Below are 14,473 nucleotides of genomic sequence, written 5' to 3'. Positions count from 1 at the left end.
TGTGGTTGCTGGGAATTGAAGTCAGGACTTCTCAAAGAGCAGTCAGTGCTCTTAACCACTAAGCCATCTCTCCATTCCGATTACTTTGTTTTGTTCTTTCTTTACATGATTTTCCTATTCTTGCAAGAAAAAGTCAACTTACTTCAAGGCTGTTTCCCACAAGAGTTCAGACCTTGGCCCTGCTGACCAGAAACTGACAGATGTGTCGGCTGTTTTCTGTCTAGGAGAAGCCTACTTCTGTCTGTTCAGTGCTGCTGGGGCTGGAGGATTTGCCTATGCTACAGTGCGCCATTTGCCTCTGGTCACTACTTTTCAGTAGCCCTGAGACTCTTCTAACCTAGGGTTCCCATTTGCTTCTCTCTCAGTGATCTGCAAGTGCATATGCATCTGCTGGATCCTTAGTACAGCTTAGCCCTGCAGTGCTAAGCTCCCTCCGGCCTGGGAGCTCTGTTTGAAACCTTGTGTTTTGCAGGCTTTTGGTGTAGGTGCCCTGGAAGAGGAAGATGATGACATCTACGCCACAGAAACTCTATCCAAGTATGACACTGTGCTGAAGGACGAGGAGCCTGGAGATGGCCTCTATGGCTGGACAGCTCCCAAACAATACAAAAATCAGAAAGGTACGTCTCTGCAGCACAGATGGTAGGACTCCTTGTCAGGCTTTTGGGAAGAAAGGGGCACAGGCTCTGGTATTGGAGTGCCAGACTCTGTAGAGCAGAGGGTTATCAATGATGCAGGATATGGGGCTGAGAGATGGTTCAGTGGTTAGGGGCACTGGACGCTCTTGTAAGGACTGGGGTTTGGTTCCCAGTACCCACACGGTGGCTCACAGCCATCTGTAACTCCAGTTCCAGTGCGTCTCATGCTCCCTTTGGCCTTTATAGGCCTCAGGCATACATATGGTACATATACATACATTTAGGCAAAATGTCTATAAACATCAAACAAAAATATGCAGGGTAAGAAACAAGGGAAGCTGATATAGTGGCTTGTTCTTATAATTCCAGCACTTGGAAAGCTGAGGCAGGAGGATTGCTTTGAGTTTGAGGACATAAGAAAGAAATGAGGTTTAAGCCACAGCTAAAGCCAGCAGTGAAGATGGGATGTATACTAGGGAGCTGGGGAGGCTTAGGGCCGGGAGAGGAATGACTATGTGGCCTGGCGCCATGTTGTGGTCAGACAGCAGTGGGGACTCAGAGTTCAGGGAACTGGAAGATTCAGCCAATTTAAACAGCAGGCCAGAAGACCAGGTCTGGGCACAAGTGACAGTGCCAACAGTCTGTAGCACAACAGGTCAGCTAACCTGCCCTCGCCCCTGAGGCCTCAACAGGCTCTTATCTGCAATCAGACATGGTCGATCACCTAACTTTTTTTTTTTTGTAGTTAAGCCTAGGCTTGTCTCAAAGTTGTGCTCTGTCTGCCTCCAACTCCCAGGTGCTGGGATTACAGATGTGATTATTATAAATATTGGCGTCTTTCAACATAACTTAAATCTCCAGACAGAATATGTGGTGATTCACGTCCCTTGGCTAAATTGCTATTCCACTCTTGATTTCTAGAAATGGTGCAGAGAAGTACAGGGTGGAGAGTCAGGACTGTCTAATACAGTCAGTCAGCACAGTGCCCTAGATTCTGTCACGGTACCCCCAAAGCCCAAATGATTTCACATATAATAAATTAGAAATGTTACTGTATATGTTATGTACTTAATGTATTGATACCATCAATAATATGTTGCATGTGAATTATATAATAATGTAAAGTACTAATTGAGCATACTCTAGACACTAATGGAAGGATGAAATTAATAATAGTTATCTTAATAATATCAGTAACTGATATTTAAGTTAACTAAGTTATTAACATCTTACAGTAGGTGGTAGTTTGTGATAACATACTCTAGCCTGCTTTCTGAGACACATCTTTCACTTCTGAACACAGTGCCTGTGTTCTGCTGATGAATTTGGGATACTTAGTCTCTCTGTTTTAATTTGCACATATTCACTGCACGTATTTTCTTCTGACTGAGTGAATGTATTGTTTCACCAATCTCTACAACTGACTTTTAGATTTTTTTTTTCTTCCAGCAATTACTGAGGCTGGAATGAGTCTTATGTGTACCCACTCTGCAGAAAGTCTTCCTGTGAATTGCAGGGCCTCTGTCACAGGCTTGTGTCTGCAGCCAGAGAACCATCCCCTGATCAAGTCAGAGGGCGTTAGTCACTCAGTTTCCTTAGTTTGTGGTCTTATCTATCTACTGTTAGCATTTCGTTTGCAACAACAGTTTGTCCCAGGGCGAGTTCACAGCTGACCTGGTTGTGTTGCCTAGGAGCCTTATTTAGGCTGTTGCTAAGGAAACTGGGACACAGCCACCCTGGGGCACTGTGTGAGACTTGACCCTTGCAGTTGGGATCTTTCTTTTGATACTCTAGCTGGCTTTTCTTGAGAATTTTACTCCAAATAATAGCCACCCGAGGTAGTCGCTTTGGTGGGAGGGAGAGGACAGCTTTCCGGGGTCGTTTTAGATGTTTCCAGTCAGAGTCCTGATGAGGCGACACATCATGGTGGCGGTCTGTGCAGAGGCTGTTTTGCTGAGGTCCTTGCTTTGAAGACAGTGCTGGGTGCTTATCTTGGGCAGCCAAGGCAGCCGTCTGAGCTGTCTGGGTGGCTGGGCAGTGGAGGGCAGTTTGAGCTGAGCCTCACTGTGTCAACAAAGGGGTGAGAGTTTGAATGCCACCCAGTCCCCAAATGCTCCTTCCCAGTGACCTCACCCAGGGTGCTGTTTATGCTCCACCAAGTAAGAAGCTTCATGTCTCACTTAATCATCTCTGCTTCTGGAATTAATCAGTGATGTCATTTTGTAGAACCCGAGAGAGATCTTCGATATGTTGGCAAAATTTTGGAAGGATTTTCCTTGGCTTCTAAACCTTTATCTTCAAAAAAAGTAAGAAAACCTTTTCCTTAAAATTATTTTGCTTGTCTGGTGCTTATAGTGTCTATGTTAATATATATATGTCCTTTAATATTTATAATATCATAAGTAATTAATTGAGCTATATCAATGTACTTATGGAAACCTGGTATTTCTCTATGCATACTCCTCTGTTAACATTTTTTAGAAGAAAACTGGGTGTGATGGGACAGGTCTGTAGTTCTAGCACTTGGAAAACTGAGGCAGGAGAATCATATTCTAAGGCAGCCTGGGAAACTGACTAAGATCCTGTTTCAAAAAGGGGAAGGGGACTTCACATAGCCTAGCCAGTAGTACTCAGGATATGAATTCAGTTCCCAAACCCATGTCAAAGAAGCTGGTGCAGTGGCTGTACTTATCATCCAGTGTATGGAAGGTTCCAGAGGCTCACTGGCCAGCAGTAGAGCCTCCTTGACAAGTTCCATGCCAGAGAAAGATTCTGCCTTAGAAAACAGAAGGTGGGGGCTGGAGAGACGGCTGAGCATTAAGAGAAGTGACTACTCTTCCAGAGGGCCCAGGTTTGATTCCCAGCACCCACATGGCAGCTCACAACTATCTCTAACTCCAGTTCCAGGGGATCCAACACCCTCTTTTGGCTTTTTCTGGCACCAAACATATATGTGGTAGTGCATAGACATACATACAGGCAAGACACCCATACACATTTAAAAAAAAAAAAAAAAAAGACATTTCCATTGAAAGAGGCCAGTAATGTGGCCCAGCACCACACAGAACCCCAAACCCTTGCGGCTTGTTAAAGGACAGTTCTCTTACTTTTAGACTAATTTGAAGTTTTGGGAATACTACTCAGGGAAATGGGGGCGGAGGAGGCTTACCATATGCAAGTAAATGCAACGGTGGTTTCCTGGCAGTAGTAATTCCACTGTGTCCAGGGAACTGCAAACTCCAAATTCTGCCAGTAACAACAGGATACAGACATGGATGTGGTGGAAAGGTCTTAGGCCAGTGTGCACCTGGGACTGAGCGCTCACCCCATGCTCAGGGTTGACTTAGTTCCCAGTTTCAGGAAACTTCTAATTCTAGAAGTCACTGTACAAGCAACGGTTAATCTATGCTTGTTACACTAAGAGCAAGGGGACCCTCAGTAGGTACTTAAAATATCTAGTGGTTGGATACATGGTGCAGCCTTTAATGCCAGCACTCAGGAGGCGGAGCCAGGTGGATGCCCTGAGTGTGAAGCCAGCCTGGTCTCCAGAGCTGAGTTTCAGGACAGCCAGAACTGCCCAGTGTAATTCTGTTTCCAAAAGAAGTCTAATGCTTAGGCTGGGATGTAGCTCAGTAACAGAAACTGCATTCAGTGTGTTCGAGGTCCATCACCCCCTAAAGAAACAGCAAACCCCAGTTTCCTTTTAAGTTTTCTGTTCTGCTGTCATTAATATCTTCAGAGTTATAAATCCAGAAATTTCACAGATAGGTATAAGTTTCCATGTTGTCAGCCTTTCTCCCGTCCTTCCCCTCTTTCATGCTGTGGTTTGATCTAAGACCTCATGTATGCTAGGCACACACTTTACCATTGAGCTACACCCTAGCCTGTCTTTGTTGTTGTTTTTGTTGTTGGGGTGGTTGCTGAGTTTAATCCCAGGGTCGTGTGACTATTCTGCAAATATTGTAACTGAGCCTCAGCTCTACTTAGTGTCTGAATTAAAAAATACTTTGGATTAAGATGTAAGTTGGAGGGCTAGAGAGGTGGCTTAGCCATTAAGAGCACTGACTGCTCTTCCAGAGGTCCTGAGTTCAATTCCCAGCAACCACATGGTGGTTTACAATCATGCTGTGTCTGACAGCTACAGCATACTCATATACATAATAAATAAATATTTTTCTTTCTTTTTTTTTTCTTTTGGATTTTCAAGACAGGGTTTCTCTGTGTAGCCCTGGCTGTCCTGGAACTCACTCTGTAGACTAGGCTGGCCTCAAACTCAGAAATCTACCTGCCTCTGCCTTCCAATACTAGGATTAAAGGCGTGCACCACCACTGCCCAGCTAAATAATTCTGGGCAGAATTATTTAGAAGTCTGGCCAGGAGCTGGAGAGATGGCTCAGTGGTTACGAGCACTTGCTGCTTAGTATTGAGGAGTGGGGTTTGGGTCCCAGTACAGAAACGTCTAACTCCAGCCCCCAAAGGGGTCATGTCCTCATCTGGCCTCTGTGGGTACCTCCACACATGTGCACATTCACTTATACAACAGACAGACATATTCATGAACAACATTGAAGTGAATTTAAAAAAAAATGAAGGTCTGACGTTTCACTTTGGAAGTGAAACATAGCCTGAACAAAGAGTTTTGAATTTAAAACTACCTAATTTCAAGTTTGTTATTTTTTTTTAAAGTCTTGAACAAACATCTGTAACTGGTCTTGCAGTGAGTGGGGTCTGCATGTGGAGAAGGGCATGGTGCTGTGCTTTCTTCTATTCAGTGCTCTCATCATGGGGAACATCCATATCAGCAGTGGTGTTGTTTGCAGTGTGAGGCTGTTGGGATAATGGTTCTGGTTTCCCTCAGGGTTGCCAGGCTTTTCCAGTGCTGGCTACCTCAAAAGTGAGCCAGGGCTGGGCGTGTCTCATGACACTAAAAATCATGTTTTTTTTTCTTAAGTCTGTGTGATCTTGTAACCCAGATTTCCTGACTTTTATTTTGTCTGTTTTTTGTTAAGATTTATCCACCCCCTCAGTTGCCCAGAGACTACCGACCGGTGCATTATTTCAGACCTGTGGTGGCTGCAACGTCTGAGAATGCTCACTTACTTCAGGTGTTATCAGAGTCATCTGGGAAAGCAGGGCAGGACATGGGGATGCACAGTAGGCATCAACTCAATGCCTCCAAGCGGGGGGAGTTGCTAGGAGAGATGCCGGTTCAAGGTATGTGTGATGGAGGAGACAGGACTTGTTTAAGGTAATCTTACTCAAATGGGGTGTTATGGTTTCCCCCTGGTGGGGAACTCTAGGAGGCATGTCATGTATTGTAAACAGCGTATAAAAGTGTACACAGACCTTACTTATTATGACTTGGTGAGTTGCTCTTTTTGCCCCCCACCTCTTTTAAAGGTCTCATGTAGCCCAAGATGGCCTTAAATTCTCACTGTAGCCCAGGGTGGTTTTGAACCCTCGGTCCTGCTGCCTCTGCCACACAAGGGCTGAGATCACAGGACTGTGCCACTCACATTTATTTGTTTTGTTTAAAAATTTTTATTTAGGGGCTAGAGAGATGACTCAGCGGTTAAGAGCACCAACTGCTCTTCCAGAGGTCCTGAGTTCAATTCCCAGCAGCCACACGGCTCACAACCATCTGTAATGAGATCAGATGCCCTCTTCTGCTGTGTCTGAAAGACAGCTACAGTGTACTCATATAAATAAAATAAATAAATAATTCTAAGAAAATTTTATTTAGGTTTTATTAAAATTTATTAGCTAGGTGTTGGTGGCACAAGCCTTTAATCCCAGCTCTTGGGAGTGGAGAGGCAGGTAGATCTCTGTGAGTTTGAGGCCAGCCTGGTCTACAGACTGAGTCCCAGGACTTCCAGGAGAAATCCTGTCTCACTGACCCCCCCCCCCCATTTATTTCTTTTTAAATTTACATGTATAAGGGTGTGTGTGTGTGTGTGTATGTGTATGCATGCATATTCATGCTGATGAGGCCAGAAAAGGGTGTTGCATCCCCTGGGGCCGAAGCTATAGGTGGTTGTGAGCTGCTTGATGTGCACGTCAGGTGTCTGCAGAGTGGGACCTACTAAGCCATCTCCCCAGCCCTGTCCCTTCCTCCTTCTTTCCCTCCCTTCCTCCCTCCCCCGCTCCCTCTTTCCTTCCTTCCTTTCTTTCTTTTTTCCTTTCTTCCTTCCTTCCTTTCTTCCTTTCTTTTTTCCTTTCTCCCTTTCTTTCCTTCTTTCTTTCTTTCTTTCTTTCTTTCTTTCTTTCTTTCTTTTTTTCCTCTATCTCTCTCTTTGAGACAGGATCTCTCTATGTAGTCTTGGTTGTCCTGGAGCTCGCTGTGTAGACCAGGCTGACTTTAAACTCAGAGAAATCCTCTTGCTTCTGTTTCACAAGTGCTAGGCCTGTGCTGTCACACCTCTTTTGTTTTTGCTTTTTGAGAGGGGTTCTCACTATGTAGACCCCCACTAGCCTAGACTTATTTTGTTCTATCAGCCTCTTGAGTCTGGGGGGTTATAGGAATGTAATGCCATACCATATACTCTCGCTTCCTTAAAAATGCCTTTTTATGCTGTGGGTGTATGTGTGTGCACGTGCTCAAGTGTATAAACCACATTGCCTGTATAAAAGTCAGAGGACAACTTGCAGGAGTCGGTTCTCTCCTTCCAATTATGTGGATCCTAGAGATTGAACTCAGGTCATTAGACTTGGTGGTAGGAGCCTTTACCCACTGAGCCATCTTACTAGCCTTTTTTTTTTTCAAAGATTTATTTATTTATTATATGTAAGTACACTGTAGCTGTTTTCATACACCCCAAAGAGGGCATCCGATCTCATTACAGATGGTTGTGAGCCACCCTGTGGTTGCTGGGATTTGAACTCAGAACCTTCGGAAGAACAGTCAGTTCTCTTAACCACTGAGCCATCTCTCCAGCCCGTTACTAGCCTTTTTATTTTATTTATTTGTTAGTTTGTTTATTGAGACAAGACTTTAATCTATAGCCCAGGCTGGCCATGAACTCATGATAATTTTGCTTATTTCTTTGTTGAAACAAGACCTTAGTTGATAGCCCAGGCTGGCCTTGAACTCATGATAATCCTGCTTTGCCTCCCAAATAAACCGGGATTACAGGCATGAACCATTGCTGTTTTCCCAAAGCAGTGCTCTAATATTGCTCTTGGTTTCCTTCCTATCTGTAGTGAGAGGGGGGACCTTACCTGCATTGTCCCCCAGACCCTGGGACACTGCCTGCTGTGCAGTTGGTGCCCAGTGAGCTTTTGTGAATATGAGTGCTCAGTGGGAGCCATGACCATAGCCTCCTGCAGTTCAGAGTCCTCATCCTGGGCATGGAACACCAGGCTTTACAGACCTCAAGCATTTGCACTGCTTCAAGTTGTATCTGTGGCCAATTATGTAAATATGCAGTTCACAGGACATAGAGATATTGATAAATCAGTAACATAAACACCTGTGGTTATGTACATTTTTAGTAGTGGCTGGCTGTACAAAAAAAGGTAAAGCTGTTTTCATCTCTTGTTACTGTTTTTATTTAGGGTCAGCTACTTCAGTGTTGGAGTTTCTGTCTCAAAAAGACAAAGAAAGAATTAAAGAAGTGAAGCAGGCAACTGACCTGAAAGCCGCTCAAGCCAAGGCCAGGAGTCTGGCCCAGAGTGCTTCAAGCAGCAGAGCGCAGGCCTCCACACCAGACCTGGGGCACAGCTCATGGCACCTGGCTCTGGGCAGTGGGACAGTCACCACCAGAGCCAGCAACTTCAAGCCTTTTGCAAAAGATCCAGAAAAGCAGAGACGATATGAAGAGTTCTTAGTCCACATGAAGAAGGGTCAGAAAGGTGGGTGCTAGCCTGGCAGGGTTGGCTGCCTCTCTGTGGGTTCCCTCCCCCATCACAGACTGCAAGTCCGGCTGCCCAGATCTGTCATTAGTTTTGGCCCACTTGGTATAAACAGTGCAAAGGTTTCAGGCCCTCCCTCTAAAAAGTGAATACATAGCAGAAATAGAGTTAAGGCCTATAATTCTAGCACTGGGTGGCTGAGACAGTGGAATCAAGAGTTTGAGGCCAGCCCTGGCTGTGTAACAAGTCCTTATTTCAAAACTAAAAAGCAAAACAAAACAAAAATCACACAAAAGTAGATAATTTTGGAGTTTTAGTTTCTTTGAAAAAACAGAAATATTATGGGGATGTGTTTTCATTTTAATCCCAGGTGTGGGATGTAGGGCTGCCTCAGATTGTCCACAGCAGCTGACCATGATTTGCCTCGTGCTCTAGCCAGGGTGTGATTTTGCCAGCTGTAGATAGTTTCTGCAACTGTGTGATGTTTGGAATTCTATAGACTTTTCAGAGGGTCTGTAAATGCCAGGGTCCTGATGGGTGGTTTGTTGGTTGTTGTTGGTCATTTTGTTAAGCAGTCATGCACAAAGAAGAAATAAGGAGAAGAAATTAGATGATCTGATGGCAAAGATCAAACTTGCTCTGAGCAACTTGAAGCCCCTAATCAGCAAGAAGTAGTCTAATAATAACATTGCCCCCTTTTGACCCCTAACTTTATTCAGAGATCTCTTTCCTTTCCCTTCTATCCTTTTTTCTCTTCTACCTAGTGTTAGGAGGTTGAAGGGATGGAAGAAAATGGGTGGAGAAGGGCGGAAGAACGAACCAACAAAGTAGCAAAAGACAGCTTCGCAGAAAAAGGGTAGAGAAAGAGTCTCCTCCCTAGCCCAGGGCTGCAGTTGGTTCTATTTCCTAACAGCAGTGCCCAGTACTAGCCTCCTAGAGCTTTCTCTTTTACCACGTAGTAACATTCAATAAAGAGCATCTTGATGAGTTGGGGCTGAACAGACGGGTCAGCAGTTAAGAATACTTGCTGCTCTTGCAGAGGACCTATTTTTGATTCTCAGCACCCACGTGGCAGCTCACCACCATCCATAAGCCCAGTTCCAGGGGATCCAACAACCATACACACATGGTGTATAAACATGCTTGCAGACAAAACATTGACACACATAAAGTAAAATAAATCTTGGACCGAAAAGAAGCATCTTATGAAGGAAAGAGTAATATTGCCTGGAGGTAACACCCAGTGCCCCACCCCCATAAGCGCAGGTCTGGAGGTTTGGCCTCTGAGGAAACACACGGTCCAGTGGGGTTCACTTGGTGCTCTCCCTCAAGCACCATGCTTTCCTTGGAGTAAAACAGTGTCTTGTTCGTGTTCCACAGATGCTCTGGAACGGTGCCTGGACCCCAGCATGACCGAGTGGGAGCGAAGCCGAGAGCGCGAAGAGTTTGCCCGGGCGGCCCAGCTCTACGTGCCCTCCAACTCTACCCTGTCCTCCAGGTTCACGCATGCCAAGGAGGAAGATGATTCAGATCAGGTTGAAGTTCCTCGGGACCAAGAGGTCTGTCGCCATCTTGTGCCTATCTGGTGAACTTTTCATTTTGTGTTTGTGCAGTTGTAGGAATTGAGTTGAACACAGGCTTTTGCACAGTGTTAGTATGTACATAGTCTAAGCTTTAGGCAACACTCCCAAGCTCTGGTCAGATTTTTATTTGTTTGTTTGTTTGTGTCTATATTTATGAGGATGTATGCACTATGTTCAGGTATGTGTACCTGTATGTGTGCATCTAGAAGTCTGAGATCAACATTGAATGTTTTTTTCAATTATTCTGTAACTTATTTTATTTTATTTAGTTTTTTTTTTTTTTTTTGAGAAAGGGTCTCATACAGGCAGACTGGTCTGGAAGTCCTGGTCTTTCTGCCCCAGCCGTCCCGATGCCGGAGTTACAGGTGTGAGCCACTCCATCAGGCATCACCTTACTGTTATTGTTGTTATTGTTTATGTACATTGGTGTTTTGTATGTCTGTGTGAGAACATTGGATCCCCTGGAACAGCAGTAACAGATAGTTATGAGCTGCCATGTGGGTACTGGGACCCAGGTCCTCTGGAAGACTTAACCTCTATAGCCCCCTTGACCTTACTTTTTTGAGACAGGGTCTCTCACTGAACTCAGAGCTCATCGATTCAGCAAGGTGGGCTAGCCAGTGAGCCTTGGGGATGCACCTGTCTCCTCTTCCCCACTTACGGGATTCTGGACACATGCTCTTGCATCCAGCCTGTGTGCGTGTTCTGGGGATATGCACTATGGCCCTTATGCTTTTGTGCCAAGCACTTCTGACTGAGCCATTTCCACAGCCCCTCCTAGTGATTTTTAAAATTAAAAATGCCATGCACCTAAATATTTCATCAGTGAAAAGAGCATGGTAGAGTAAGAAATAATTTGATGTCTAGCTTCTAAGATGTAAGCAGTGTAATAACCCAAACTCTTTGATATCTCAAGACCAATATTTGTTCGTTTGTTTTTGATGGGAGTACAAGAAAATAAGGCTTGACATTTTAACAAATACATATTTATTTTTATTTTATATGTGTGAGTGTTTTGCCTTCATGTATTTCTGTGTACCACATGTGTACCTGGTACCCTCGGAGGCCAGAAGACAGTGTTAAGTTTCCTGGAACTGGAGTTACAGATGGCTGACCATCCTGGTGCTGGGACTTAAACCTAGGCCCCCTGAAAGAGCAGCCGGAGCTCTTAACTGCTGAGAGGTCTCTCCAGCGCTGACAGTTTTTGTTTTTTGAGATGTGGTCTAGGTATTCAGGCCAGGCTAGTTTAGAATTTGCTATGTAGGCAAGGCTGCTTCATACTCATAGAGATCCATTTGTCTTTGTCTCCTGACACATATTTTTAAATTTCATTTTAACTTATTTTTAAAAATTCTTCATTCTAGTAGTGATGGCACACATCTTTTTTTTTAAAAAATTAGATATTTTCTTTATTTACATTTAAAATGTTACATCCTTTCCTGGGATGGCACACACATTTAATCCCAGCACTCAGGAGGCAGAGGCAGATGGATCTCTGAGTTTGAGGCCAGCCTGGTCTACAGAGTGAGTTCCTATACAGCTAGGGCTACACAGAGAAGCCTGTCTTGAAAATCACACACACACACACACACACACACACACACACAAACCAACCCAAAAACCGTCATATATGTGTGCATGTGCATGTGAGTATTTGCATGTGAGTGCAGGTGCCCATCGAGTCCAGATGGGCTTGGATCCTCTGGAGCTGGAGTGACAGCCTGGACTTGGCTGTGGGGAATAGAATCGGGTCCTCTGTAAGAGCAGTGTGCTATCACAAGCACTGAGCCATCTCTCCAACCTAAAGCTTGATATTTCTAACTTGGAGGACGAGTGAGCCAGTTCTCTGACTACAGCTGACAGAATGTCTGTCTTCCTAGAATGACATCAGTGACAAGCAGTCAGCTGTGAAGATGAAGATGTTTGGGAAGCTTACCCGAGACACGTTTGAATGGCACCCTGACAAGCTTCTGTGTAAGAGGTTTAACGTCCCTGACCCTTATCCAGGGTAAGTTGGGTTAGTCTGTCTTTCTACCCACCCCATGAAAGCTCACTTAAGAGAAAAAAATTGTTAGATTGATTTTATGTCTTTCTGCCCGCATGTGTGTCTATACACTGTGTGTTTACCTGCTACCCTGAGGACTTAGAAGAGGGTATCAGAGCCCCTGGAACTGGAGTTAATAGCTACTGCATGGGTGCTGAGAACTGAACCTGGGTCCTCTGTGAGAGCAACAAGTGCTCTTAAGCACTGAGCCATTTTTCCAGTCCCCTTAGAGTTCATAAGGGGATTTGTGGTCCCTCTTTTCAAGAGGAACTTAACTTCTAACTATTGGAAGTCGCCAGTTTGCACATTTACTTTAACTTATGTTTGTTTATTTATTTGTATTTTTGTTCCTGTATATGTAACTCTGTATGCACTCAAGGTGAACAGCAGAGGGCGTCGGATCCCCTGGAGCTGCAGTGACAGGTGGTTGTGAGCCACATGATAGGTGCTGGGAACCCAACCCAGTCCTCTGGAAGAGCAGTAAGCACTCTTAACTACTGAGCCATCTCTCTAGCCACCCCTGTCCCCTTAACTGTGATTCATGTGACTGTGCACGTGAGTCTGTGTTGTCACATGTATTTTTAAACCATATTGCAACCTGTTAATTCATTGCTAAAATACAAATACAGGTAAACTTTATTTCATGTCCTAATGACTTCGTGTGGCATCTTTTTAAAGCTGCTCATACATTTTATTTAAAATATGTTACTTACAGCTGGATATGGTGATGCCTGCCTTTGATCGTAGTACTTTCAAGGCAGAAGCAGAAGCATCTCTGGGAGACTGAGGCCAGCCTTGTCTACAGAGGGGATTCAGCTAGGGATACATATTGGAGAGACCCTATGTCAAGGAACAATGAAACATGTTATTTGTGTTTCTTTTCCCTTCATGTGTGTTTAGAAACATGCTAGGATCAAATACAACAAGACCTTGCACATGCTAGCATCAAACACATGGCCTTGCACATGCTAGGACCAAACACAGGGCCTTGTACATGCTAGGGTCAAATACCACAGAACCTTGCACATGCTGGTCAAGCTCTTTCCCATGGGCTCCCTCCTCAGCCTAATGCTTTGCTTTTAAAAATCCTATACTGGAAAGCCTATACTGGAAAATATAATTCCTTTTATAAAATGTCAGAGATGACTCAGTGGTTTAGAGCACTGACTGTTCTTACAGAGGACCAGGTTTGGGTCCCAGCACTCACATGGCAGCACATAACTGTCTATAACTCCAGTTCCAGTGTCCTCTTTTGACCTTCTGACCATAAACCGAATGAATCAATTAAAAACCACAAGTTTAGCATCTTCTTATTGAATTAAAAATACTCCCAGAAAGCATATACTGGAAAACAAAGCCTATACTGGAAAATATAATTATGTTTTTAGCTATGGAACTTTCCATTAGTGTAAAGCCATTTTTGAAGTTAAAAGTTCTAGTCTTTTTTCTCTCCTCCTCCTCCTCCTCCTCCTCCTCCTCCTCCTCCTCCTCCTCTTCCTCCTCCTCCTCCTTCTTCTTCAAGAGAATTCTTCTTTTTAAAGACAAATTCTTGCTGTGTCTTCTTACCTGGCCTGGAACTTCCTGTGTAGACCATGCTGGCCTTGAACTCTCAGAGATCCATCTGCCTTTGCCTCTCTGTACTGGGATAAAAGGTGTGCGCCCCCATGCTCAGCACTCAGTACTCTAATAGGAAAAAGCTCAAGGCTTCTGAAGTCAGATATTCTGCCTTTCGGAACTGCTTTGAGAAGTAGAAGTGTCTTGAGCCTCCGCAGCCTAGCCAGAGAACTGACACGAGAAAGCAAGTCTCACAGGACGTGGGCTTCATCCTAGCTGTTGTTATTAAAACATCATCTTTTTCCTTTTTACCCTCTACCTCAGCTCAACTTTAGTTGGCTTGCCCAGAGTGAAGAGGGATAAATACTCAGTCTTCAACTTCCTGACGCTCCCAGAGCCTGCCCCTCTGCCCACAGCTCCAGCTCCAAGTGAAAAAGCCCCGCAGCAACGGGGTCCAGACAGTGAGTAGAATTCCTTGGGACCTAAATCCTGACACCTATGGGACCCGGGTATCAATCCCTCACTGTCCTGGAAGGGGGGGTAAGGAGTGGACCAGCCCTAAGTGTGAGCACAGTGTAGATTTTCTCTGTTAAGGATTGCTTGTACCTGTACAGCAGCACTGGGCAGAGCATGCCAGGAGTTTAATCTTTGGGCTTGGGTCTGTCTGCACCTGCTGTATCCCAGTACTTTGTACAGTGTGCCTGGCCCATCCAAGGTAGACCGAGGTTCTGAGCAAATGAAAGGTCAGTCTTGAATTCGCCTTCTGTTCACTAATTCTAGTCTTCTGTCGGGTTCCTGCATTT

At 44.6% G+C, this 14,473-nt stretch overlaps 1 protein-coding gene across 1 annotated transcript in view; it reads left to right on the top strand.

The window, feature by feature from the left end:
• Gpatch1 (G-patch domain containing 1) overlaps positions 1–14,473 on the top strand; it is a 43,504-nt gene that overhangs the window by 16,859 nt on the left and 12,172 nt on the right. The window contains exons 8-14 of the mRNA XM_031386196.1: positions 473–620; positions 2,865–2,944; positions 5,648–5,852; positions 8,193–8,489; positions 9,870–10,048; positions 11,953–12,080; positions 13,995–14,131. Coding sequence (XP_031242056.1) covers positions 473–620; positions 2,865–2,944; positions 5,648–5,852; positions 8,193–8,489; positions 9,870–10,048; positions 11,953–12,080; positions 13,995–14,131 — 1,174 coding nt within the window. The remainder of the gene's footprint in view (positions 1–472; positions 621–2,864; positions 2,945–5,647; positions 5,853–8,192; positions 8,490–9,869; positions 10,049–11,952; positions 12,081–13,994; positions 14,132–14,473) is intronic.

Source organism: Mastomys coucha, unplaced genomic scaffold (assembly GCF_008632895.1).
Source record: "Mastomys coucha isolate ucsf_1 unplaced genomic scaffold, UCSF_Mcou_1 pScaffold21, whole genome shotgun sequence".
NCBI classification, from domain to species: domain Eukaryota; kingdom Metazoa; phylum Chordata; class Mammalia; order Rodentia; family Muridae; genus Mastomys; species Mastomys coucha.
Note: the sequence above shows the minus strand (reverse complement) of the source record. Positions and strands in the feature narration are given on the sequence as shown.